The 27,054-nt window shown below is 42.2% G+C and overlaps 1 protein-coding gene across 2 annotated transcripts; it reads right to left on the minus strand.

The window, feature by feature from the left end:
• Window positions 1-26,056, minus strand: kcng2 (potassium voltage-gated channel, subfamily G, member 2). 2 transcript variants are annotated; one of them, XM_034601260.1, is made up of 3 exons: window positions 25,531-26,056; window positions 18,055-18,940; window positions 1-1,375 (listed from the first exon to the last, which is right to left on the minus strand). In XM_034601260.1, the coding sequence occupies exons 2-3, from the start codon at window positions 18,826-18,828 to the stop codon at window positions 548-550; spliced, it is 1,602 nt and encodes a 533-aa protein (XP_034457151.1). In that variant the 5' UTR covers window positions 18,829-18,940; window positions 25,531-26,056; the 3' UTR covers window positions 1-547. The 2 variants fall into 2 exon arrangements, with proteins under 2 accessions (XP_034457151.1, XP_034457152.1); XM_034601261.1 differs by having other exon boundaries at window positions 18,055-18,943.
• Between the last annotated feature and the right edge of the window lie 998 nt (window positions 26,057-27,054).

Consider the following 27,054-nt stretch of genomic DNA (forward strand, 5'->3'; position numbering starts at 1 on the left):
TGTTATTGGTTCATTTGGTTCATTTGTTCTGCTTAATTTGCAAATAAATATGCTGACATCCTTGTGTACATGTCACACTTGTCACATGTTATGAGTCTTTTACCAAATAGGAAGTGGAGATGATAAATACCTGCCTGTCTGAAATCACAGCAAACACCTTTATTTAAGTCAATCCTCTCAAATGCAGCTACATGAGAAACATAAACTATTCGTCTGAGGTGTGAATAACATCTGAAAGTGATGTTTTGGTATTAGTTTTCCCTTTTGCCCAGACTTGGCCTGAATCGCAGTCAGAAACTGTCTCTATCAGTTTGTCAATATCATAAGAATTGAGTTGTTTAATCATGAATATTGTATCATCTTCCATCTTTTAAAGTCAGACCTCTGCAGCTCTGTAAAATTCAGGAAACTCAGATACACTGATCAAAGCAGAGACCTGAAGCTCCAGAGGGAAAAAATCCTGCTGCTGTCATCTTTGAAGTCCCAGCGCAGGGTGTCACATCCTCCCAGGCTGCTGCTTGAACATATAGGCAGACAGTCAGAGAAGCTAAGTTTTCACAGGCGCTCTAATCTCAGCAGCCCTGTGAGCAGCCAAGGACTTTCTCCGCTGCATGGATGAGGCGGTGGCCTCCGCGATGCCGTGGTAGCTGTCCGTCTCCTGAGAGTCCTCGCTGTTCTGGGACTTGGTGCTGTCCTGCGAGTCTGGCTTCTGCCTCGATGCCCGGCTCTGCTCCTCCTTCAGCTCCACGTAGGAGCGAGAAAAGGTGTGAAAGATGGACGTGACGGGGAAGGCCATGAGGAGAATGCCACTCAGGATGCTGCTGAGCGCTACCACCTGGCCAGGGATGCTTCTGGGCACCATGTCTCCGTAGCCCACCGTGGTCATGGAGATGACGGCCCACCAGTAGCTCCCAGGGATGCTGGTGAACTCCTGCTTGGCGCCCAATTCGCTTTCGGCTAGGAACACCAGTGGGGAGAAAAGGGCCATGGCCACGCACAGGAACAGCAGTAACAGGCCAAACTCGCGTGTACACCTCCTCACTGTCAGACCAAGGGTCTGCAAACCCAAGGAGTGTCGGGCCAACCTCATCACGTAAAAGATCCGCAGAGCTCGCAGGACTCTGAGGACGAGGCCCACCTTCTCCAGGTAGTTGTTCCCTGACCCCACAGGTTTGCCTCCCACCGACAGAGAGTCCACGATGAGGGTGACGTAGTAGGGGAGGATGGCCACCACGTCGATGACATTTAGAGGCGTGCGCAGGAACCCACACTTGCTCGGCGCCTGAATGAATCTCAGCAGGAACTCCAGGGAGAACCAGGCCACGCAAACCGTCTCCAGCACGAAGATGTTATAGCACCTCTGGGAGCACTCACCCTGCGGAGAGAAAAAAGAAGCGCATCAAGACATACATCATTGGGGCTGTATTACATTATGCTGCAGCGATGACAACTCCGAAAGCACATCGGATAAATAGGACACAGAGATGCAGAGTGAAGTCAGTAATTAAGAGTCTGTTTCAAAAGCCTATTTGATTGGTGGGCTCGGCATTGACAGCACAGGTTTGGTGCGTTTGATCTCAAAGCGAAAGAGGTGAGTTTATTCTCTCACAGAACAAAACACAACAGAGAAGGTGCTGAAGGTTCACAGAGCATAAAGCAAAGGCTTTGATTATCTCATCTAGTAAACGTCTCACACATCAAACCGGAGCGATCAAGAGGTGAACGCCGTGTGAGCCCAACATGAGCTGTACTGTGGATTCTTAAAGCCACAGCGGAAATATTCTCTCCTTTACTCTTTTAATTATGATGTTTCTTTTATTAAGACTGCTGTAATAGGATTCATAAATATTTGAAAATATGATTATAAGAGATTACATGGTTATTAAGAAAAAGTCTCCCCTGGAGGAGACTGGGGGAAAAAGTATAAGAATTTACTTTTCTTTTTCTCTGCATCTACTTCAGGGTAATTAATGACTAGTCTGCCACTGGCCGCGTAATTAACATGGAATTCTCCTCGTCTTCCTCCATCAGCAGGTTACCGTCGTCGAACTCCCCTTCACTACAGGAAACAACAGCATGTGCAGATTCTGTGATATTGGGTTGTTAAATTACTGCAAGAGCAACATGCCGCTACCGAATTACCTGTGGTTTTATCTCCTGGGGCACAATCACCAAATGAATGATTCTTAATCTGTAAAAGTCTTTTAGTGTCTTTTGTGGCCTTTTCTTTTGCAGGGAATTAGCCATTTTATTGACAATGATCACCTCCTCCGTTGCAAATTGGGCTTATTGCCACCAAAGACGACTGTAATGATACATACAAACATACATGACCAAAGAATTGTCTCTCGTTTATTTGCAGGATAATTAGGTGTAGATTTATAAAAAAAAAAAGGGGGAATTAGAATAAGCCCTCTGTGGTTGAATGCCTTCACCAAACAGTAAATATTCAGGCTACATACTTTGTCTTCAGACTCATATGTGTACATGCGGTCTGTGACCTTTCACCTTTGACCAATCAAATCACTTTCCAAGTCCAAGTGACAACTGGTCATAATTTTAAGAAATTCATGTCATAGAGGCCAAAAATATGTTTTGTTAGGCCACCATTGACATTTGACCACCCAAATCTAATCATGTAATCCGTGAGTCTACGTGAACATTTTTGAATGTCATTTTTGCCAAATTTGTAAGGATTCTTTGTAGGCCTTGTTACAATAACACATTCACAAGGCAAAAAAAATATTTTTGAGGTCACAGTGCTCTTGACCTTTGAACACCATAATCGTATCAGTTCAACCTTGAGTCCAAGTGAACGTTTGTACTAAATTTGAAGAAATTCCCTCAAGGTATTCTTGAGGATTCTTATTCACAAAAATTTGAAGGACGGACAAACTGGAAACATTTACATCTTTCCTTATTGGAATGTCATGTGAAATATCTATTACTTAACCACCTCAATACATTACATTACATGTACAGACACTTTTATCCAAAGCGACTTACAATCAGTGTATTCAACATCTATGAGGGGCCATTTAGGGTTTCAGTATCTTGCCCAAGGACACTTCGGCATGCAGATGGAGAAGACTGAGGATTAAACCGCCGACCTTCTGGTTGGAGGACAACCACTCTAACCCCTCAGCCACAGCCAGAATACTTTCAGACTTAGTTCCCTGCTGCGTTACGTGGCTCTCATGCAACAAATCCTGAGGTTATAGAACAACATGATGGTGTTAGAGAGATGGGGATTACCTCTCAAAGCACCATGGTTGTAAAGCTTCTCTGCAGGTGTGAAAGTGCACAACCGTGAATATTTAAGCAAACCATTCCCCTTAGTTATTTGCTCAGTCAACGGCTCTGATCCCCAGAGACATCATTCCAACAGGCCGCCTGCACAGGAAAGAAATCCTCTTGGAGTCAGTCTCATGCATTTTTAAGGGTATACACTCACTTAGCTTTGCACATTGCACAGTTTTTGCCCTTGAGACATCAAACTTGCTAAACCCATTAGGGACCATGAAAATCACTGATCGGCAAAGCTGGAGTTGCAGTCTTTCACGCGGCTGCGGATACAAACTGTAAGCTCGCAACTAAAATGATAGAAATTGGTAATAATATTGAGTAAAGGGACTTCAATCTGCCAATCACTTTTTGTACGGTGTACACCGTAATGCCACCATTACTCATTTTATCTGACAGTGAAAGAACAGACGTATGGGTTGAAAATCACAAGCTCTGACAGATTTTGGTATTCCTTTCATACCCAGCCTTCAGTAAACATGACTTCAAAACTTTGAAGTGTGTTCTGACGCTGGATGTCAAAGTGCTGTATCGTCACCTCAGAGCAGCCTTACTTTTTAGCTTATAAACCTTCAAACTTGTGGGGCCCAATATTTTTGCACATAACAATTTCATAAAAATCTAAAGCAAACAAAATTTAAAGTGGAGTCTTGAGCAGCAGACATGTCCAGAGACTACTAGCAGCAGTTAGCCAGAGACCTGCAGGGCAACAGTGCTTAATGACCCAACACTGACCTTTGTCTCTAGCTGTGACGGAAAGTAAAATTGATTCAATGGAGCAGGGGCTTGTGGATTTGTTGGACTGTTGCTTTGGGCTAGTTTATAACAGCAAAGTCCATTAACTGTGTTTTTGGAGAATAGAAGGTAAAAAAGTTGACGACCCATAAAAACACAATTGGACACAATTGAAAGTGTAAAGTGCAAAAAGTTTAGATTACGATCTTTTTCTAACTTTATCATTAGAAATGTCTTTGTAAGAGTTGGTCAGCACTGCAGTAGTTTGCCTCCACCGACACTGTATGTGTCCATATGGGGCTCACCCGGGAGGATTTGGCCTCTCGAGAATAAAAAATGTTTAAATTTGGTTTTCAACAATCAGCAATAAGTTCTGTCCACCAAGTTTATTTCCAGGTGTAAAGTGCTGTATGCCGATATAGAATTACATGACTTGTCATTTGTTTAACCTAATTTGTAAAATCAAGTAAGTGCTACTATTCAGACCACCTGATTATCAAAGACAGAATTACAGTAATAACATTTGGCAAGCTTCCGATTGAGATTTGAACGTGATGTGAAAATGCTAATCAGTAGCACAATAGCCTTTTTGTATTATTTTTTTTAAAACCTTCAACTCCTGTTCAATAGCATTTCTCAGACTAAACATGTTGGAATTTGATTGGTGCATATACATTTATTTAAAAAAACATCCCTCTGCATACTTCACGTCTGCTTCTAACGTTGTCACCATGTGCAAACCCAATACACCTTTACCTTTACCTTTACTGAATTGATAATGTACCTGTCATACCAATGTCTGGAGCCCTCCAGAAGCCTCACAGACCAGACGCTCTCTGCAGCCTCACAATACTGTGTTTTACTTTATTAAAGTTTATAGCAGTTCCAAGCAATCAATGTGTAATAAGAAAGTAAAAAATAAGATGTGCTGCTTGCTGCTGTTCTACCTGCGAAAAAGCAAAGAAAAGAAAATTGACAGCCTGGCCTTGTCCCAGGGGCCAAATTTGAAATGCCTCCACATCTAGATCTCATGGTTTATAGGAACAATCGAAGTTTCATGCTTTAGTCATAAATTGCACAATACCTTTCATGAATTTATACGTGCACCTGCATTTGGAAATGCACAGAACTCAACACACAATCACTGTAGTTACACACACGGGTAACCCATGGAAATAAAAGGTGAAAATCATTTACATTTATATAAGTTGTGATCCAGTGAGACGGATGACTGGGCTGAAAAGCAGCCGAAAAACTTTCTTTATAAACACATTGTGACTTAACACCAGGCTGAACATTACAGTGTAGTTCTCTGACCACACCCAACCCCACCTATGTAGTACAACATGTTCACTAGTTGTTATGTTATGTACATTCCTAAACTGTTTCATTTTCTTGCCCTTATATTTTGGCTAAAATACCATAATATGATGATAAAGATGTGATTTCCTGAATCACACAGATTCATTTACATAAGTAATAGGGAACTCCACAGGCCCCTGGGCCAGTTGCTAACCTACGTAACTAAGCCTTAACTTTGGGCCCATATTCTTATTTTGGCATGTGAAATAATTCAGTAACTACAATGGCACTCAGTAGAGCGCAAACCTTTGACAAGGCCCAACAGTCCCTTTCAATTGAAACAAGCTGCACCAAACCTTTTTCATCAAGAGCTATTTATTATTCGCTGGGAAATCAATGAAAATGTCAGAAAACGCTCCTCTGACAAGCAGGTAACAAGATTACAGATTGTAAAGTTTCAGTTTGAGATAACCTTCAGCCAATTTGTACCAGAAGTTTAAAAAAAAAGATTTTGTTCTGCTCATATTTTCTCTTCGAGGAATGCCAAAAATATTTTTATAGTTTATACAATATACTTATTATCCCAAGGAATGTAGATGTCACATCACCTATAGAAGTATGTTGTCTGTTTTCCTACTCTTTTTTTGCCCAACTGATGTGATACAACTGCAACTTTGTGCGACTCTAGATTGCTCTTGATCTGTGGTGTCAGTCGATCACTGAATCATCACTCTCCTGTTGCCAACCTTTTTGGGATGTGCAGAAGTATTTTTCCACTTATCCTTTTTCCTTCTCGCACCACAGCTCATGGCGCTGTTGAAGCTTCCTGTGCTGTTGCAGCACGACGCTCCGAATGTGAGGTGAAATCTTCTAACCACATGCTGTCATCTCAGAAAGAAGATGTGAAAGCCAAAACACATACATTTGCTACTGTCCAAGTCCTGACGGAGCTCACTAATTTCCACATGCTGACCAGTATGTGTCACACGTCTCCTGTCACTCTGCTCCACGAGGGAGTCTGTCTGCTTGTGAAACATTTTGCAACTGATACCGTCCCTTTCCTTGAATCTGAGCGTATTTTTATTGTTCTCTGTCAGAGGCTTTCTGGCTGAGTGCATTTTCCACTCCCTCCCTGCTCCCTCTCCGCCCGGCACAGCCTCTGATGTGCACAGAACCACGGAGGATCAAATTAAAAAGCACGCAATTATCCGTCTCAGCGATCAGGGGGACTCTGACCCTGTCACAGCTGAAGACAAGCATGCAAAGCAAACAGCGCAGGAAGCGACAGCTCACCTCTGATCCCTGCTGATACGTTGGTGTGGGAGTAATTCAATATACAGGCGGATTTCAGATACAGCGCCGGGTCTGATTTTGAGCGGCCTTCGACACGCCGAGGCTTTTAATAGATTTATTTACCACTCATTTGTTCACATCACAGGGCTCTACTGTGTGTACATGCGGTCTGTGTACTTGTTCTGCCGCCCGGCTCAACATACACCATCTTTTTAAAATACAAAACTCTGATGACTGCACAATAAAAATTTTAAGGTCAAGCCTGGAAAAGAGTATTTCCATTCACAAGATAAAATATGAAAACAAGGATTTAGCACTTGGTTGTGTCTTTTATGTTATAAATACATGCTAATACAAAGACGAGGAAAGAGCTGCACTTGTTTTAAAAATACATGCATTTGCTGTTGTTATGATTGGAGGTTCTTGCATGTGAAGTGATAAGCTGCTGGGCAAGTTGTGTTCAGTCATAAATATTTAAATAGACTGATACCAGTTGGATAAAGGATGGAATGGGCTCTATTACAGAGCAGATGATGTCACCGTTGAAGTAAAGTCATTCTATTCCTGCTTCTTTCATGTATAGATATCTGACTCATTGGCTCTGATGCTTCAGAATACTTTATGGTCTGGCACAGGCTTATTACCCATATGTCAAATGGAAATTTATAACACTTCACAAACTGGCAGCTGAGTGGCACTTAAAGAGAAGTACTTTGTGTTATCTGACTGTGTTTGTTGTTGCTCTGAGTGGCCGCACAGGGAGCAGCATAAAACTCCAGCCAGTACAGAGAGAGGGGTAGAGAACAAAAAACGGGAGACCCTGAGAGAAGCTGAAGCTGAAGCCCCGCTGACTCTCTGCTGGTAAATCATGGTGTGAAATGAGTGCAAATGTCAAATGATTGTCAGTTTCGTTAAATTCGAGAAATGAACAGGAACAGCCCCCGAAGCTATTTGACTGTCCGACAAGCACTTCTGAGGGAGCACACTGGCAGTGGGAGCGTCTGCAGACACGCTGGTCCTGGTTCAGTTCTCCTCATCCGCTGCATGAGAGAGAGAGTCCTGCACTGAAAAAATGAAGTTCTGCTCCTGGCATCGACTAAACCCTGAATTTCATATTTATACGTGTTTTTTTCCCCCTGAATAAAAACCCTTTCACAGCCTTAAAATGGCTTAGATGTAACTCTACACCTTTGCCTCATTTAGTATTCGCAGATCTATGAATATGCAAATCAGACACCTCCATCTCCACCCACCCCTCAGCCACTCGCCTGCAGCTGCAACTCTGCTCATCAAACACATACAAACCTACGCTTGCTTTCTGTTTTGCTAGTGTGTGACCGAGAATTAGGGCCATTTAAAGAGAAAACAAATATTCGTATTCTCGAAATCTCAAGAACTTTTGTTTCTTTAAAATAGCCCTATACTCCGTCATAGCTACGGCACATTACAAAACTAGTGGTAAAAAAGGAGTAATTCATGCATGCTGCACATGTGCACAACGGAAGCTGAATCTGATGACAAGAAAATCATATTTTATGTAGTAATAAGTAAGTAAGTTATAGTAATAGATTACAGGTGCCTTCAGCTTGACCACATTATCTAATAGATAATAATGTGTTGCTACCGTTGGTCCCACTCGCCGGCTGGGACATAGCTACTTCAGCTAACTTAGTACGATACTAATAATTAGCTACACTAAAAACCTAGATAATTGATGGAAAACACTACTTTGAGCCTTGGTGGAGGTATTTCCTCTCAGGGCGCCATTCTAGTTACCTGCAATAATTGTGCACAGCTGAAAATGTTGTTATTAATATAATAATGTTAGTTGCTATTGTTTGTCACTGTAATAACGTTGGTTGGCTGGTGATGACGTAGTGAGTGGTGTCCCAGTTCCTAGGGAATAACTCCCTTTTGGCTCCGTTTGGAATGGGACCCTCCCAGCGAAGGGCTCTTCATATCTAGGGGAAGGGCCAAGAGAGAGGAATTGGGACAGGGCACAGTCGCCAATAGGATTGACTGTCTATTTTCAACCCTATGACAGACTGATGACCTGCCAATGGTATATCCTGCCACTTACCCAGTGCATGATGGGAACATTTCTCCCACATCTTTAAAAATTCAAAAATCTGTGAGACTGACAGTTGGGTTTGAGATTATTACAAGTAACCAGGGTGTCTGAGGATGTGGAGGCAGCACATCTGTTAGTTCAGAGAAACCTGCCTGAGGGAGAAATGAGGCCAGACAGAAGCAATTTTACACAAATTATGACAAACAACATCAATAGTAATCTCAGTTTGTCTTTGCTTGTATGACCATGATGCTGAATCTTAATTAGATAAGCAGGGTAATAATCACATAAACATGATTTCTTTGTCTAGAACTTTTTAACGATTTTAATAAACTTAGCACTTGCCAATAATAAGAGGTCTATTCCACCAGAGCCGCTGAAATTCAATTTAATCATTTTGTAAATTTATTTATTTTTCAATAGTCAGGAAACACTGCTATAACTCACTGTCGGAGCTTTGGCCTCGACCCAACAGTTTTGCTGCTTGTCAATGTGTATTTATTACAGACAGTGCATTGGGGGGGGGGCAGGAGAGCTTCACAGCCACTGTTTTCTGTTCTGAGCTGTTAAATGTTCTTTCCACAAGTTTTAGCACCTTTCAGAATCCTGTTCCCTCTGAAAAATAATACACATTTAGCTCCTTAATGCACCAATGTTACCTGTAACTCGTGCTCTGCTAAAAGCTTGTGATGTGTATCTGCGCGTCTGGACAAACGTAATGCATTGTTCTGTGTGTATGCCTGATAATGGTTATAGCTGAATGGTAGGTCATCCACTCCAAGCTACACAACAGAGTCTGTTACACTGTAAACACAAACATGGTTATTTATCCCGTTCTCTGCTGCCGTGACAACCCAAATCCCCCATGGGAGCCATTAAAGTTCAATCGAATCTATCCTAATCTAAAGTACCATCAATATTGATGGCTGTTGACTGAGTAGTGTGTGCTCTCACCCTCATGGTAAAATGCACCTCTGTAAAAGGCAATGGAAATTAAGTCAACACATCCATTAAGTAACGGTAATCTGGTTTCAACACCTAGTTTTGGTTCTTTATGTCTTTATAAGTTTGCACAGGGTGTTTTTATTTCAAGGTGATTTAGGCTACATCCATACTGGGTTTTTGTGGCGTTTTCAAACGACAACCATCTCTTACCACACAAGCATTTTGGCTCCGTATCAGTTTTAATCCCCGTCCGTACTAACATGCCTGAAATTTCATATCACGTGACCACTCATACACTGGGCATACGCGTGCTGGTGTACACAGATTGCTCAAATAATAGCTCATCTCAGTAGTATTATTGTAAATGCAGAATTTAAATGCACAACAGCTATTAGCAAAGACAACAGGATCAGCAACGCGTGTTATTCATTATCCATGTTGTGTTCTACATTGGTAGTCGAGGCTAATGCTGGTTGTTCTCTTCCTGAAGAGGGTCATGTGATAGGAGCCCGACGAATCAGCAAAGGTTACGTAGTGACAGAAAAGTCCCAATCAGCAAACAGTTGTGTCTACGCTATTGTTCCCAAACAGCTCAATTCCTGCCAGTCCAGACTAAAGTTTTTAAAGCAAAATGGGGCCAGCAGCGTTTCCATACTTCTCAGTCTTTAGTGGCTCTAAAACGTCCGAGTACTTTGGACACCAGGCTTATCCATTGGAGGTATTTTCAAACTAAAAGCATGGATGCAGTTTGGGAAGTTTTAACTATAACTATATATTTATAAGTCTGTACTGGCTGTTTTTATTTCAAAGTGATTAAGCAGCTGATTTGTTCCAAACAACTCTCACTGTTACAGTACAGAGCCATCAACATTTATGAGCAAGGCCACTGGATCTCAATTGGCCTGAAAATGATTCATGTAAAAAAAGAACATTTTGAATAATATCCCACCAAAGCGAGAACATTTGGACTTCAGTTGAAAGCTCAGTCTCCCGGCGCGCAAACTCCTTTACATGTTTTTGATTGGATTTTGGCACAGCTGTACCCCCACATCCCCGGAGAATCATCGTTCAATATCCTTCATCTTTCCCACACAGCAAAGTGCTTCCTTTGCGGTTGCATTGGGGAAAAATATATTTCAAAATATTGAATTTTGCTGGAAATTGTTTGAGTTAATGGCGGACTACTCCAGCTGAAAATGTTTACTAATGCAAACCCTTCGATGGGAACAGGAGAAGCATTTTCGAGAATCTCAGTCAATGCCTCTTCATGTGTCGAGAGGCCGTTCAGCTGGGTGTGCTTGCAGCTCTGCAGGGAAGAGCAATTAGAGCAGGCACAACTGGAGCACTTTTCTGTTTGCAGTAACCAAAGGACGGCAGAGAAACATTATTTCCCCTCTTTTCGTCTCAGTTTTTGTAGTTTCTTAATTAAACTTGAATCCAAATTGCAACACATCCGTCTGTTAAATCTTAAGGAAGAAAGAGAGAGAACGGAGGCAATAAAAGCTGCAAGTTAGCCGCCGCCGTTGGAATTGGATTTAAACAAACAATATGTAACTTATGTACAATATTTAACTTTCATGCACAATACGCAGCAAACCGTAATGAATAATTGTGATCAATTATGAGTAACCACTAGAAACAATGGAGAGAGAAAAAAGCCAACCATGTACTGGAGTTAGTGAGAGCCCTTAGACTCAACCCGTACAATAAGTGTGCAAGAAGAAAAGCCAATTGTGAGTTAATAGCTTATACTCATTGGTATTTTTATGGGGGTGGGATGACTATTTGGATCCCATTCACATTATATTGAAATAAATTATTCAGTGTTGATTCAAACACATATTGATTGGGCTAAATCCAGGTTTAAAGCACCCACAGAAATACCGTCCATGTTAAATCGGTTGTTCTCAAAGTACTATCGGACAGCTCAGTACAGTAACCTAATGTGTTTTTTTTATTCAATAGTAAATATGAAAATATTGCTGATACTGTGTAGTTAAGCAACCTTTAGTTTATTTTGATTGACATGTATTAGCTTGTCCACTTTTTCCTGTTTTTGTGGAATGCTATACCAATATTTTTAGCAATAGCTTAAACCATGTTATAGTGTGTCACATTTACTCATCACTCCATCTCTGTACATCATCTATCACATTTTGAAGCTGACAGCAGAGAAGGTTTGCTGGAGTTCTAGTATGAAACAATATTCCCACAGGGGTTTTGCGGTTTGTACAGGAGAGAAATCACTCCACGACTCACTGGGAATCATTCACCAGACACTGGATGAGAAACACAAATTATCACCACAGTGATGGATTGCACGTTTCTCTGAGCATGAACAGCAGTATGTCAACTCACAATCAGGAGAGATGAGTGCACCTCCTATTTTCAGCCTAGATGAAGACAAGATTCTCTCTCATTTCTCACAGCATTTGCACACATTTGTCTTCCGTCTGTCCACATCCTCTCCCTTCCCCTGCGATGATATATGGCTACGGTAGCGGTGTACTTTAAAGTGGCTGGGATTTACGTCAGAATGGATTGTTTGGGGCATGAGGAGAGTCACTGAAAGGTTAGATCCATGGCCGGGGCTGTAGCGGGAGATAAATGGGACAAGAACACTGTTTCCAAAGATGCTTATGTGAACAGAGTAAGCAATCCAGAGGGAAGACATCGACAAAACACTTGAAATGTTTAATCCCCTATTCATCCAGAGAGTTCGAATGGGGGGCTATAAAAAGTGAAATGCAATATGCAGCAGCTTCATTTTATTTTTTGCTTATCTGTGAGAGAAAGAAAACAGGAGAGAAAGGTCTCTCGGCCAATGAGTGCTTCTCTAAGAGCCACATTAGATTAGAAAGACGGACTAAGTGCCTTCATTGCAGGCAGCTCCGTGAACACTGCTGGTTTCTGCCTGAACTTTCCTCCGGCTCATGTGACCAAATAAGTGGCCACTTCCTGCATTTAAAAGTGCGTTGACCTCATGCTTCCTGGTACATGTCTGACGGCTTCATATCACGGCTTAATTTATAGGCAAATAAAAAATGTTAAGATGCTTCTGGGCTGGGACTAATCTTTGTCAAGTGATCCCAGTTGGGCAGGTTGTTACAACCGCTAAGATTAAGTTTTCAGGCACAGCGGGTAGAATGCATCAACTCTTCTACATGTAAGGCGCTTTAACAGAGAAGTTTGTAAATACTGCTGGCCCAGTTTTCTGTTTGAAAACTCTGGTGATGCGTTATGGTCAGGACGGGCAGAAACTGAGATGTTTAGAGACCATGACATAGAAACTCACAACCGCTTGCTGATTGGGTCTCTTCAGTCACAACGTAGCCTTTGCTGATTTGTCAGGCTCCTATAACAAGACCCTCTTTTGATAGAAAACAATTGTCATTAGTCTTGGCTACCAAAAATGAACGCAACATGGATAATCGATTACAAGCGTAGCTGATCCTGTTGTCTTTGCTGACAGCTGTTTAACACTGCATTTTAATTTCCGCCATTGCTGCTTCTCGTTTGTAGCCCAGCTCTCTTTGCAACTATCAACCAAATGCTTCCTGTGTACACTGTCACGTGCATGCCCAGTGTACGTAGGTGGTCACGTGATATGCTTTTAGGCATGTTAGTAGGAACAGGGATTTAAACAGATACTGAGCCCAAATGCTCATGTGGAGAGAGATGGTTTTATATTGAAAACGCTGTTTTCAAATAAAAACAGAGCAGTACGGATGTAGATCTAGTGTGTGCTACCGACCCAGCACCCACAGCAGACAAGGTCAACGTCGAGCTGGTGAATGTATTCTAGCATTTTACAGTTAATCAGTTCGGCTGTTTCCCTCGAGAGTTGGTAAAGACCAACGCAGAAAAAGTTCAAGTTTCTTTTTGTTGTTTATTGTATGTATATGGGGCAGTTCAGATGTAGCATCTAAAAATGCATGGAAAACACTGGCAGTGCCACTTTCATCCTTTTATCCAACACACTTGGGAGATTGGGCTACTGTTGCTGTTATTAAGCAGCCAAAACCACTTGTCCAATTAGTAGTAAGTCTCACTGACTGAAAAAACTTTACCTTAACAACAAAGACAGAATGGATTTTCCTGCTTTACTGCCCAACATGTCTGTGGTAAATAAAATAGAACCTACCCTCATCTCGCTGGATTATCTCCATCAAACTGATCCAGGAGCTTTGTCTGGATGATGGGAGGTTCAAATCTTATTTCTAGTGGATAAAGAACAGCATGAGCTAATATTTTCCCATCTCTGTGCGTTACAGATGTGCCCAAAAATCCTCTATCACAAGTGGTCTCAGGAGACACGTTCAGGACACATTCTAATGCTAAGATGTGAACCCATGGACTTAACGCTGTCCACTTATGTATCGGATCTCTCAAGACAGATGGATTTGAACAAGATCGATGTGGCTTTCAGTTGGAGTATAAGTGCATCAACATTAGAAATAACAAATCAATGTTTCCCATTAACTATCTAGACTGTGGCAGTCAGCCATATTCTAATGTGGCCTGCCACAGTTTCAAAATTAACTCAAATAAATGCACACAGATCATAGATAAAGATCTCTAACTTGGTGTGTGCAGCACTATTTCCCGCATGCTTGCATTGCACTATGGTCCATAATGTTTTTACTGTAAAATGGTTTTGTATTTATATAGCACTTTTCTAGTCTTGATGACCACTCAAAGCTCTTCACAGTACAGTTTTACATTCACCCATTCACACAGTGTATCTATTAGCAGCACTTTGTTGTTCTATGAGGGGCAATTCGGGGTTCAGCATCTTGCCCAAGGACACTTCAGCATGCAGATGGGGAAGACTGGGGATTGAACTTCCGACCTTCAGTTTGGAGGACGACCACTCTACCCCTCAGCCACAGCCGCTCCATGCAGACCTCATGGTTTCAGCTGCAGTTGTGGCATTCAATGCATTTGCTTTTCTTACGTGAGAACTTAAGTCACTCTGAATACGTTGCCCATGAGAATGACGTTTGGGAACGTGCACCCCATTGCCCAAAAGATTTAATTAATTCTATGGGAAACTCTGATGAATGAATGGAAAGGCACTACGTCTGAACGACCCTAAATGAGTAACAAGGTTGCCAACTGTTTGCCACACGTTCACTGTGGTGGTCGCAGACACATAAATATAAAGCATTTAGATGTGAGAAATCTATATTTTTTTAAGAGTTGGTGGAGACCAAAACAAAGCTTATCTGTTGAATTTAAGCAACTGCCAAATTAAAATGAATCCGTCAGTGTTTGTATATGTAGTAAATGCAAATGTATAAATGTAGTATAATAGCTAGCAAGTCAGTATTATAAAGCAGCATCTATTATGGTGTGCTTCTCTTCTCTCGTACTGCCAACGCTGGAGCCTTAAGTCTCTAAAATATTATAAGCAACAAGTACACAATATATTACAGTCAGGAAATGGGCACCTGAGGAAATGATCATTTCATTAATTTCACTAGTATAGGGAGGATCTGTGCAGTTGTAAATGGAGGGCTATCAAAGCTAATGGATATTAGGATGCTTTGTAATAGAGGAGGATGAGTGGGTGTACTTAGCAAATGCAATTCACCAGGTTGAGCTGGATTCTCTCAGTTACTACAGCTACAGCTACTTCAATGCCTTCCTTGACATTAGCAGAAATGAAGACAGTGCAGGAAGTAGTGTCCATATATAAGTTTGCAGGGCCAGGCCAAACTCCTCTCCTAACATGGTAACGAGGAGAGGAGATGCTCCACAGCCAACTCTGTCTGACACCTCGGTACACAGCATGACTGCTGGGAACATAACAGTAGGAAATCATTGGACGTTTTCCTTTTAAACTATTGTGAGAAAGTTTACTTTGTCTTTTTCTGTGTTTGATTCTTTTATGTGCCCACGGCCCAATTACCATCAATGTAAACAAAAGTCCAGTCACAATACTTCCAGGACAAAGTTTTCGTAAAGTGTCCATTAAGGGACTTTGGGATTTAGGGATGCCACTTTGTTTTAATTTACCATCTCCAGTGGCAGATTGCGGTTTGCCTCCCTTCATTTTGTTACGCTACGTTTTTTTTCAAGGATGACACAGGCGCCTCATTATACCCATAAACCCTTGCGTTTTGGGGTTTCCTCCCATGCTTGTTTCGGACTAGCTGGTTCTCACTCCTAATGAACCACCCCCACCTAATGCTCTCTTTGAGGAGGACTGAGACTCTCTGTTTCAGCCGTCTCTGGGTGGTTAATTGGTGCCACAATGACTGCTTCCAGCTGTCCAGAGTTTGAGTCATAGTGTCTCCTTATTCAAACCTGTTGCTGCTCTGATTCAGATAATTAAAGTTACAGATTCATACAGGCGTGAAATGGAAGATGACATAAGATGAGACTAATCTTTAAGCTGGTCCTGAATATGCTTTTAGTCACTTTGCTTTTGTTATTTATGACCCATTTGAAGCTCACACACTTCATACAAACACTTAAGGTCATAGCCAATATAACTGATATTTAATATTATATTTTTCCCCAATAATGTAATGTATTACTTAGCTTTTTTTGCTGTTTTATGTGAATGTAAGACATCACTGTCTCTGTTCTTAGTGGTTAGCATTATCGCCTCACAGCAAAAAGGTTCTTGGTTCGAATCCCAGCATGCCTCGGGTCTATGTTTTTTGGAGTACGATGAACAGAAGGTGGAGTCTTGGCCCTGATATCTGCTGTCCACACCAAGCCTGAAAATACTGGCTGTTGCCCCCAGAGGATAATCCGTCATTAGTAGAATGGGCTGCGAGATTATCAACATTTTACATGACTTTGGGACTTTTTCTGTGACTGACACTCCTTCTCTTCTTGCTCATGATGAGACTCACTTTGAATGAAGCTGTCTTCAATTAAACAAACCCTAATACTGATATATTTATCAAAAGCAAATACAGCTAGGAGTTGTTTTTTAGTTTTTTTTACATTTGGCTCCTACGATTGAGCTCCTCGTAGCTTGGTGAAGTGGTGACAGCTCCCGCTTCCTCCCGTTTTTCACTTTGGACACATTCGGCTAGCTGTATCCACCTGCAACACTAAGCTAGGCTAACCATGTACCAGCTCCACTCAGAGCTTTATAAAGTTGAAAGTTGAAGTTTATGTTAATCTCTTCATCTAACTTCCAGAATAAAAGCAGAGATGTGTATTTCCCTAAATGTTTTCCCACATTCCCTACTGAGGTTTTGCCTTGTTTTTCATGTTAAAAACAGTCTTTGAACTGTAATATCAAAGCCATGAACTACACAGCATTTAAAATCCATTTGTTTAAATTAAGCATCAAAGGCAACACAAAACACTGCAAAACTATCCCTGAACAACTTTTGTTTACTGGTCAGCTTGTCTTGATCAGGTTTGGGTAAACAAACCTTTAACTGTACAGATTAAGATTTCGTGGTGACATTTGCATAATCATCATGTTACATAACAACGATGAGCTTATTTCATATTCATTTTGGCTTTTTTTCATAATTTTTCAAAGCAGGTCACAGAAACAAATTACTGCATGGGGAAAGTATCTGTGGGATTTTGCAAATACACACCATTCATTTAAATGTGTGTAAATGCGTGATCCCTTTTTTTTCCATCTTTGTGTCGTGTGTGCACTGCCAATTATCGCATACATGGGAGAATAATGATCTGATTTTGCTAAGAAGGAATGTGCTGCTGCAACAGTGAGCGGAGTTACACAATAATGTGGCATTCAAGTGAACGGAGAGGAATCCTGGTTGTTCCCGAGCCTTCGTCTCTGTCACAATGATTTACAACACAGCGCAGGAAGACTCAGTATGTGGGCTGGTGCATCAACATAATCTGAATCCACTGTAGCAGCTGTAAAGCACACACATCCCTTGGGCTGTTGTGAAAGACCTCGGCTCCTTCTCTTCATAATCATGTGTTTTGTGTAACCGCGGTGTTCCTTCTGAAAATCTGTTTACAGCTTGATGGTTTGAGCTTTTGTTCTGCAGTTAGACACCACTGAGATTTTTTATTTCTGAAATGTTGTATTTCTTAAAGAAAAAAGTTACAGTATGAATTGCCTTTGATTTGTATTTTAATTATTCTATTTCTTGGGAGTCATACTTCTACTGCACTACAAGTATGACTGCACTAACTCTCTGCTTAATTGTTTTTTCTAATTGTATCCTGTCTTATTCTTCCTTCTACACACCTTTTGTTCAATCATGGTTTCTAAATGAATTTACCTCTTCCATTGCTGAATGAAAATCCAGTCATTCAAAAGACATCCCAGAAACTAAATATGGGGGAACCAGAAATGAATCTGGACATTTTTGATAGTTGAAATTCTGCTAATGAGAAAGGTCGAGAAATACATTGTAACTGTCACAAGAGTGCCAGAGAGAACTCACCCTCTCCTCCTCCTCCCTGAGGTCAGGCATGGTGCTGACACAAAGCGTCACAGCAGTGATGGCTACAAATATCACTGACAGACAGGCGAAGATCTTCCCTGGGATGCCAGATTGGGGGTTCTCCACCATGTCCCTCAGTCTGTGCATGCAGCCCCCCGTACGAGTCTCTTCCTGAGCCCATGCTCCGGGAGGCTGCTGGCTCTCCTCACAGGACTGCGGCGATGTGAGCTCGGTGTCCTCCTCCTCCAGCCTCTGCTGCTCCTTGAACTCCTCCTGCCTGAGCCGCAGCTTCCTGAGACAGCACCAGTCCAGGTCTTTCTCCTCCACCCCCCAGTACAGCAGTTCCTCCTGGAAGGACATGGCGCACATCTCCCTCAGGAGCCGCAGCTTTCCTGCCGCCAAGAAACTGACGATGGTGCGGAAGGCCGACGGGCTTCGGTCAAAGAAATACTCATTGCGGCTACAGTCGTAGTCGTCACACACGTCCATGATCTCGGCCTCGTTGCTGCAGCTGCGCAGCTTTCCCAGCCTTGATAAGGGAAACTCTTCCAGCGTTGACCAGGGGATGCGATATATGATACCCCCTACATTGATAATGGCTGCCCCATCATCGCCACCCTGTTGGTGGGGCTGAGGGTGGAGCAGGAGCTGGGCTCGCTTGTAGAACACACCCTTGTTGGCGGTGACCTCCTGTGGGTTCTCTACATGTTTAAAGCTGAAGCTGGTGAACTGGTGCTCAGTGCTGCCTGCCAGGAAGGCCACCTCCTGGTACATCCCTGCTACTCTGATGGGGGAACCTGTCCTGTAAGTTGCGATGGGAGGGCGGCTTCAGTGGGTAGGCAAGGTGACTGGGAGCTTGTCATCCATTCAGCAGCACTGCACGTCTCTGCAGGATAGAAAAAACAGATCGGTGATGAAATATGTTAGTGTCTGCCGCTATTTTTGATCAAACATCAATGTGTCTATCTCTATTCAAGGTAACATTCCAAAGTCCATCTTAAGGCTATAGTGTGTCTCAAATGTCGTGTTGGATGAGTGAGCAATGTCTTAAACCAGCTCCCTCCACACCTTCTAGCTATTGGAATTGGGGTGAACCAATTCAATGATTTTAAATCAGCGTGTACCATAGACTGTTTATAAAGATGGATGATGTGTTTCCACTTCCTCCCACTGGAGCACAAATGAAGCCAAATTAACCCAGATATGAACGCTGCCACATTTGGAGCCAGAGTCAGCTCAGCAGGGTTCTGGGGATGGAGCCATGGTATCGAGGTCCTGTGGATACATAAGCTCAACAAAATCTGACTGAAGTCAATCTCAGCTATTTCACCTCGTTTTTATAGCATCGAATAAATAATCGAAAATACACTTATAAGAAAAATTTGCACATACTTCTGTGTATATTTGAGAAAAACGTATCTAACTTTTGTTTTAACTTTTTAGGTAAGCTCCTGTCCCATCTGCTAACATTGAGAAGCCAGGGTTTATGACCTATATTGCAGCCAGCCAACAGGGGGCAGTCAAGATGATTTTGCTTCACTTTTGGGGAGCTCTCATATCATCCATATTTATATACAATCTATGGTGCATTCACCATAAATGCCATAAAGAGTCCAGAGAGTTTGAGTATGTTTTTTTTTTTCTTAATTCCTAGACATCTTTATATTTCCTTTGTGTTGGCTGGTTTTAAATTCACATTCCATTTTGGTTTTATTAATGGTCAAATTCACACGGTACAAACTGTAGTCCCGACAAAGGAAAACATCTTCCGTGTGATCCACTGAATCCTAAAGTCGTAGTCTTTTTAATAACTGCTCTTGTCGGACTGAAAGCAGAACACAGTAAATAAACAGTCTGAGAATAAGACCCACATGTCAAAACAGTTTGTATTTCTAGAGAAATGTCTAAAAAGTTGCGGTCTGAACCCAATGCAGGGAAATTAATAATGTTTTTCTATTTACTGCATCACCAGGCTGTGGAATGATACAATTTAAAGTGCTGTTCAACAAACAGTAGGAAATCACAAACTCAGTAACAGACTAATTACAACACATTGAGTCGAATATGAAATAAAGGAAGCACATGTGACTTGAACATATGTTGAATATTGAATATGTGTGGTAATGGTTTATTCATTCTTCATTTCATATGAACGAACAGCTGCTCAATCATTGTACTCTCAAAAGGCACTTGTCAACATGAAATACAGTTTAATAATTTCCTTTCCAAGACCAAATTCCAAAATAAAAGCACAACTACTTAATAAAACACACATCTCTTACATTTGAAACACTAGCTGTTGTTGTTAACTGTTCATAAAAAGACAATTTAAATCGCAACAGTTTCTGGAAAGAAAAAATGAGTAGCACAAACTGGCAAAGTATCAAAGAGGGAATGAAAAACTTTACGCGAATGAAAATGATTTCCCCTTTAGATGCACTTTAAACTCATATCAAAGAAGGGATAAGGTAATCCCGCTGTACCGTACATGCTCGTCATTTCATTCATGCGTAACAAAACGCTTCTACAAACACTACTTGTTACTGATAGAACTTTGTGAAAAAAGGAAGTTTTAAAAGCTCCAGATAAATGAAAGTATTCGGGATGTTGAAGCAAAAAGCCCTCTAATTTCACAGGTTTTGAGTTTTGAATCCAACAAAACTGTGACGTCTGAATCAGAGCAGTTTCACGGTTCCATGATCAAACAGTACAATGTGTCAGCCTCTGCGCATCCATTATTTTCCCTTCCTCAAATACAAGCTTTTAAGATCCAATTACACATTTCTGAAGCGATTCGGTCTTAACAAGCTGAGACATTCATTGTTTAATTCAACATGGACATCTGGGTACACAGATCAGGCTGTAGCAACAGCATCAATGATCCTGTATACTCGCTGAGGATGAGTGTAGGGGGTCTGGGGGTGTGCTGCTGATGTGGGGAGGCTGGGCACATCATCACAACAAATGCAGAGCAGGACCCCTCCGGCTACGCTCGGACTTCCCTCTTCTATTGTGAGGCCAGTCATTTTGAAACAGGCCGCTTTCTCCGAGGGAGGAGGGTCAGAGAGCGGCACCTCTACAGCGACTCAGCAAAGTGCTTCTGACAGGAGCGGTTTATTGAGCATGACACTGCACCCAGGGGTGGCTTCAGGAACACAGAGAAAAAGGATTTAGGCTCCACGGGAGGAGCTCTAACCACAGCGGAGTCAGAGAAGGCTTGTTGTGAAGTGCAAATACATTTTACACACAAGTTTATTCACTCCTGATTAAATTAAGTATAACAATCATATTAATAACTCTTTGCCAAGTGGTCTATTTCTTGGTCAAACAGAGTTGCACTGAACTCCGGACATTTTCCTGAAGAGAGGATTTGTGTGAGAATGCAAATGTCCGAGTAATGTGCTTGTGACCTTTTTATGAACTTTTCCTGCCAGCCCCCGAGGAAAATGTCCAGAAAATGTCCAAGTGAGCCCATGTGAAAATAGAGCAGGAAAATGTGCAGAAAATCCCCAGCAAGCGAGTGGAACACATTGATGATGCAAGGGACACAAAACTGAAAAAAATGTACGACACACATAGAAGATGCAGACAAAGATGTCAATAAAGACTTTTCTGCAGCAGAATTTACACATCCTTCATATGAAAGCAATTTAAACCCAAAATACCCAACTACCAGTCAGGCTTTGACACACAAAAACAAGTTTTCTCATTAAATAACACAGGCCAGTAATGAAACAATTTACCTCTTACTATGTGATTTTAATAGCCGAGCTTTGTGCAGCTTATCAAGTCATGTCTGTTACTTTTCAGCGCCTAGTTGCTTTTCCCACAGACCCTCAGTGACCCTCTGGACCTGTGCTTCAGATGCTGAATATGACACTGTGAGAATATAGTGATTCAAAGAAACATTTGCTCAGCTAACGTTTCTTTTACAAACCTGCAGTTCAAAAAGGTTTTCTTTAAGAAATACTCAAAAAGTGGTCTGGAGACACTTTGCTCTTTTTCTCTGGCCAGAGATAGCACCTGAAAGAAGATGCATCACCTATCAACGCCTGCATTATTCTTTTACCACCAGTTGCTCATGCAAATATCATTTACATGACTCTTTGCATAAATCTGCAACCCATGCATCACTGAACATCCGCCTTCCTGCGGCCACTCAGTCTTCATCTCGGTAAAGGGGCCTGGAGCAGATGCTATTTTGAGACGCACAGATCTTGAATGACACTGAACTATCACCTGAGTGGCTCCTAAATGAGACTGATTGATGTCCTCACAGCGACTGTCTGTCAGTGACGGCCTGTACTCAACGACATGAGCACAATTAAGCTTCTTGCCTGACGAGGCAGCGCAGCAATCAGCGGAGAGAGAACCATTCCATAATCTAGAATGATGCAAAACGTCTATCTTGAACTGCAATGACCGGGGAAAGGGCGCTTATCACAACATAACCAGGAGTCTGAAGGGCCGAGCTGCAGAGCACCCTTCAGATCATGAGTCACAGGAGCTGATGACTTTGTTCACCAGCCGGGCTTTGACTCACTAAAGAGATGGTTTATTACTGATTCAGTTCACAAAGTCTGTAATCAAAAATAAGCAAAACAGCAGTCTGGTTTTCTGCAGTCTGAATTATAAATGGGATAAATGGTTTGCTCCGAGAAGCTTATTCTTTCTTTACCCTAAGTCCCATTATGTACTTAATGAAAAGCCATAAAAAGCTTGAAAAATAGACTTGGAATTAGATTTGCTGTTGCAGAATACGCTGGGCAGCAGTGAACCACACAGTCAAGTTGTATGGAAAGTTACAACATATTACCTAATGAAGAAAGACTGTTATATAAACCGGATTTATTGATAACTCTTTGTGCTGGTGTTGTCTTTTAATTGAAAATGTTGAGGGGAAGCTGACATAACATTATCAGCTTCTGTTTTCTCTGCTCTAAAACCAAGCTAATGTCAACCATCTACATCTTCCTCTTAAAGTTCACTTGAACATTTTAGCCTCTGGAGCTAATCCATAGATTGTATAAAGATGAGAGACATGACAGCTCCCTGAAGTGAAGCCAAATCTGATTGCCCCCTGGTGGCTGGCTGCTGTATAGCTCATGTTAGTAGATGGCACGTGGACCAAACTACAAAGTAAAAAAATTCTCAAAGATGGTTCCTGTCATTTCAACTAGTTCTTATCAAAATGATGTTTGTCCGACTGCTCATTTCCTGATAAGTTGGGTTTTAATTAGTTATTTGATGATAAAAATGGGATGAAACGTCATGAATGACGGCTGAGACTGACCCTCAATTGGTTGAGTGAGTGTATTTATACCACGGCTCCATCCCCCGATCACTACTGCTCAGACTCTGGCTCCACATCACGTCATCGCCACGAGACGGCAGCGTGCACATCCTGATTTTTTTTCTGCTTTATTTTCTGGATAGTGAAAGGAAGTGGAGAGGCCTCGTCCATCTTTATATACAGTCTTTGAATGAAACTAGAATGAGCCAGCTCAAAGCCAGGCTCGAAAGAAGAGTCAAAAAGTAGAAAGCCAGGGTCATCAAAGTAGTTTGGACAGTTTTTCTACGAAGGATGCAGATTCCTGTTTAGTTTGCAGAAATTTGTCCCAGTGGAAGAAGTTTTTCGGCCTCAGCAGGGCCATGCAGCAGCTAGTGCCTCAAAAAAGTGTGAGTGTTCCCAGGATGTTCCATTTTGCCTGCTTGTACATCTACATCTACATTATTGGTCAAGCGAATGTGCCCTCAGTCACAAATTTAGTTTTTCAAATGCATTCTCCACAACAATCTCGCCTGCTATTGTTGTAAGTAAATGGTTTAGAATATCGAGGTTGGATGGACTATAAAAGACACCTAACAGCTTTTTGGACACACAGTACAGGCAGTGTTATTCCGTTGTCTATTGCCTTTGAGATGCAAAATGTTGCACAGCGCAATTGTTTCTTTTGTTTGTTAATTTCTATTCAGCGAATGCACCATCAGGTTTTCATCAGGGATTTCTTTTTTCTCTTCTGGGAAAAGCTGGCCCACTCACTGTTTATAAAGGCCCGACCAAAAAACTACAGTTGTCTGCGTCGCTGCTGGAGACATCCACGCTGCTGTTCAGAAGTTTCATAAGTACCATGACAATCTCTAATAGAAAATTAAACCTGCGCTTCGAGCCTGACAGTCAGTGTCAATCAGCCGATTCAAAGGGCCGGATTTAACAAAGTGTGAAGCAGAGCGAAGGAGATAATGGGGCCGAATAAATCGCTGAGGGGGAAAGGATCTATTTGATGGTGAGCCTGAAAGCTGAGAATTTGATGCTCTGTGTGGAAGTGCAGTTATTAGGACGGAGACAGAGCTAAGAGATCACAGCGGAATCCCCCCAAAAAAACAGCTTCCTACATACAAACATATGAAGAACGTGGCACATCTCCTCTCTCCTCTCTCTTCTCTCTATTTCATGTTCTCCTATATCTTTGAAAAATGAAAAAGCAGAGAAGTGGCTGTAAGTCCCGTGTCGGCGTGGCCCGAGAGCGTGCAGATTTCTCATGCTCCTGACACCTTCCTCCCATTCGCTCACCTTAAGCTGCAGAGGAGGAGGAGGACTAATGAGTGAAATGAGCACTGCCGGCCTGATCCACGGCAGGAGGAGAACCATCGTGTTTCTGCCAATCTGTTCTCATTAGGTTGTTTGTCTGTGGTTCCAAGGGACTGCCGGCGTGTGTGTGGTATGTGAATTTACAGCACAAAAGAAACAGAAGCATCCATCTCCAAACATCAACAGGTTAATGAATCCAGCACAGGAAGGCAGTGACATTTATATGGCCAATCCATACAGGGAAGTAAGAGTGTGTGTTGGGGGGGGGGTGCCCCTGAACAGCATGATCGCTTGCTTTAAAGCGTCTCATCTACTTAAGCTCCAACTACTTTACTGAAATAATGACAGGCAGGTCCGGTTGCCCAAGTAGAACCTTCCAGAAACGCATGGGTCGAGCAAAAAAAAGATGAGCCACACTTAAATTTACAGTAGAGCATTGCTGGAAGCCAAGAGCCAAAGGTGATGACATGACAGCTGAGGAATGTCCCTGATTGAAAGGAGGCCGCTGGTAGAAGTCCCCCTACGCCCATCATAAGAATAGTGTAATAGCATGGAGCAGGGAGCATTAGGTACCATTAAGGACAGCACTCAGTCCCTCAGGAACATTACAAGATTGTTATGGTAATGAATAAACAATACCATGAGGACATTATGAAAGCATTCATTGAGAACCATTATCCCCGTTTGCCCCATTACTACCCCCTGTAGGAGAAGCAGCAGTGAGAATGAAGAAGTTTGTCACATGTATGAAAAAGGAAAAAAGAGAATAGAAGGCGAAAGTGTTGAATCCACCTTTGTCCTGATGTTTCCATATGTTCTGTATTTGAGTCCCTATTCAAGCAAAACCAACCTGTAAAATGACCATGTCTTGTTGCTGGACTCACCCTGCGAGTTGTCGCGCTCGTGTCCATCTGCCTCAGCTTGCGCGCACGTTCGCAGCGCTCAACGCGCACCATGCCTTCAAGTTTCTCACGCAGTTGTTCTGGGACATTGTGTCGTAGCCGACAACAACAGCCACTTCCTCCGATTGCAGCGACTCACGTGTCGCACAGTTGAGTTGCGAGACAATCGGGAAGTCGGACATTCGTCGCCTGGCGCGCCCCGACACGACCGCTCGCTCCACGGGGAGACGCAGAAGAGGTGGAAATGTTTCCTCCGTGTCCACAAAGACTCCGTCACATTCTCCCTCTCTCCATCAGAGGCGACGTGGCAGATGTTGCAGAGGTGTGTGTGTGTGTGTGTGTGTGTGTGTGTAGCAGGTGGACGGATCGGTCTCCAGCTCACTTCTGGTCGCAGCGCTGACTGTTCAGGTGCGTCCGGAGCTGCGCGCTGCGCTCCACTGTGCGCTCCTCTGTGCGCCGCGCTGCGCCGCGCTCCGCCAAACCGTCTATCTGGGAAAACCACGACTGCTTCAGTGCAATTTCACAGCGTCAGGGGGAGTGTTTGTTCAGGATTTCATCTGACTGTTATGTGACAGGCTTCAACTCCCCGTGTATAGATTGGGATCTATGTTCTTCATGTAGTTACAGTTTAATATGCTGGTGACCATTCAACCAGAATCATAGTTGATGTTCCCATGTGGTGAGATGTAACCAGTATATTCTCTTTATTACTGTACTTATTTGTATGCAATTTGTTTTCAGGTACTTTTCGCTTGTACTCCACCACAAATATCAGCAAATATCTGTACTCTGTCTTCCACTACAGTTTGACAAAGCATTGCGTGACGTATTCACATTGTTTTCTACATTTTTGTCACATTAACCAGACATATTATACTCATTCTCAGGTTCATACTTTTAATTTGTGTTATTACTTATTACGTAAAGGTTTACCTGATCTAATGTTCCAAACACACACTCCTCATATACTGGCCATTGCTGCAGCTCCTCTTTTCAGCCTCTGTCTGAAACTCTTGGTTTTAGCTTCGGGCCACCCTCCAGATAAAGCCCAGTCTGCTCGGAGCTGGCCCAGTATGAGGTGATGGTCAACCACTTCCAGCATGTGTGGGAAATGTGGGCCTTCACTCTTGCTCTACCTGGCTTTGTTAGGGGTTTGTTAGAGTCACTGCTAGGTGTCCATTATGACCAGGTATGTAATTGGGATGTCAAGTGACATCATATGTCTCCTTTTAAAGTAACAATAGGAGAATTGGTCCACAGATCCAATCAGAGTAAACAGGTATTAGACTGCAGCATCAGCATCACTGGTGAAGAAACACCACTGAGTCATAATGATGTAATAGACTGTTTCATTATGGAACAGGATACACTCAGCAAGTGCTTTTAATTTTAATACTTAAAGTTTATTTGAAGCAAGTAAAAACTTACTTTTACTCAAGTAGGAAGTTGATGTTGTACTTTTACTTCCACTTGAGTACATTTTTGTTAATTTATTTGATCTTTTAC

This window comes from Hippoglossus hippoglossus, chromosome 11 (genome assembly GCF_009819705.1).
Source record: "Hippoglossus hippoglossus isolate fHipHip1 chromosome 11, fHipHip1.pri, whole genome shotgun sequence".
In the NCBI taxonomy this organism is placed as follows: domain Eukaryota; kingdom Metazoa; phylum Chordata; class Actinopteri; order Pleuronectiformes; family Pleuronectidae; genus Hippoglossus; species Hippoglossus hippoglossus.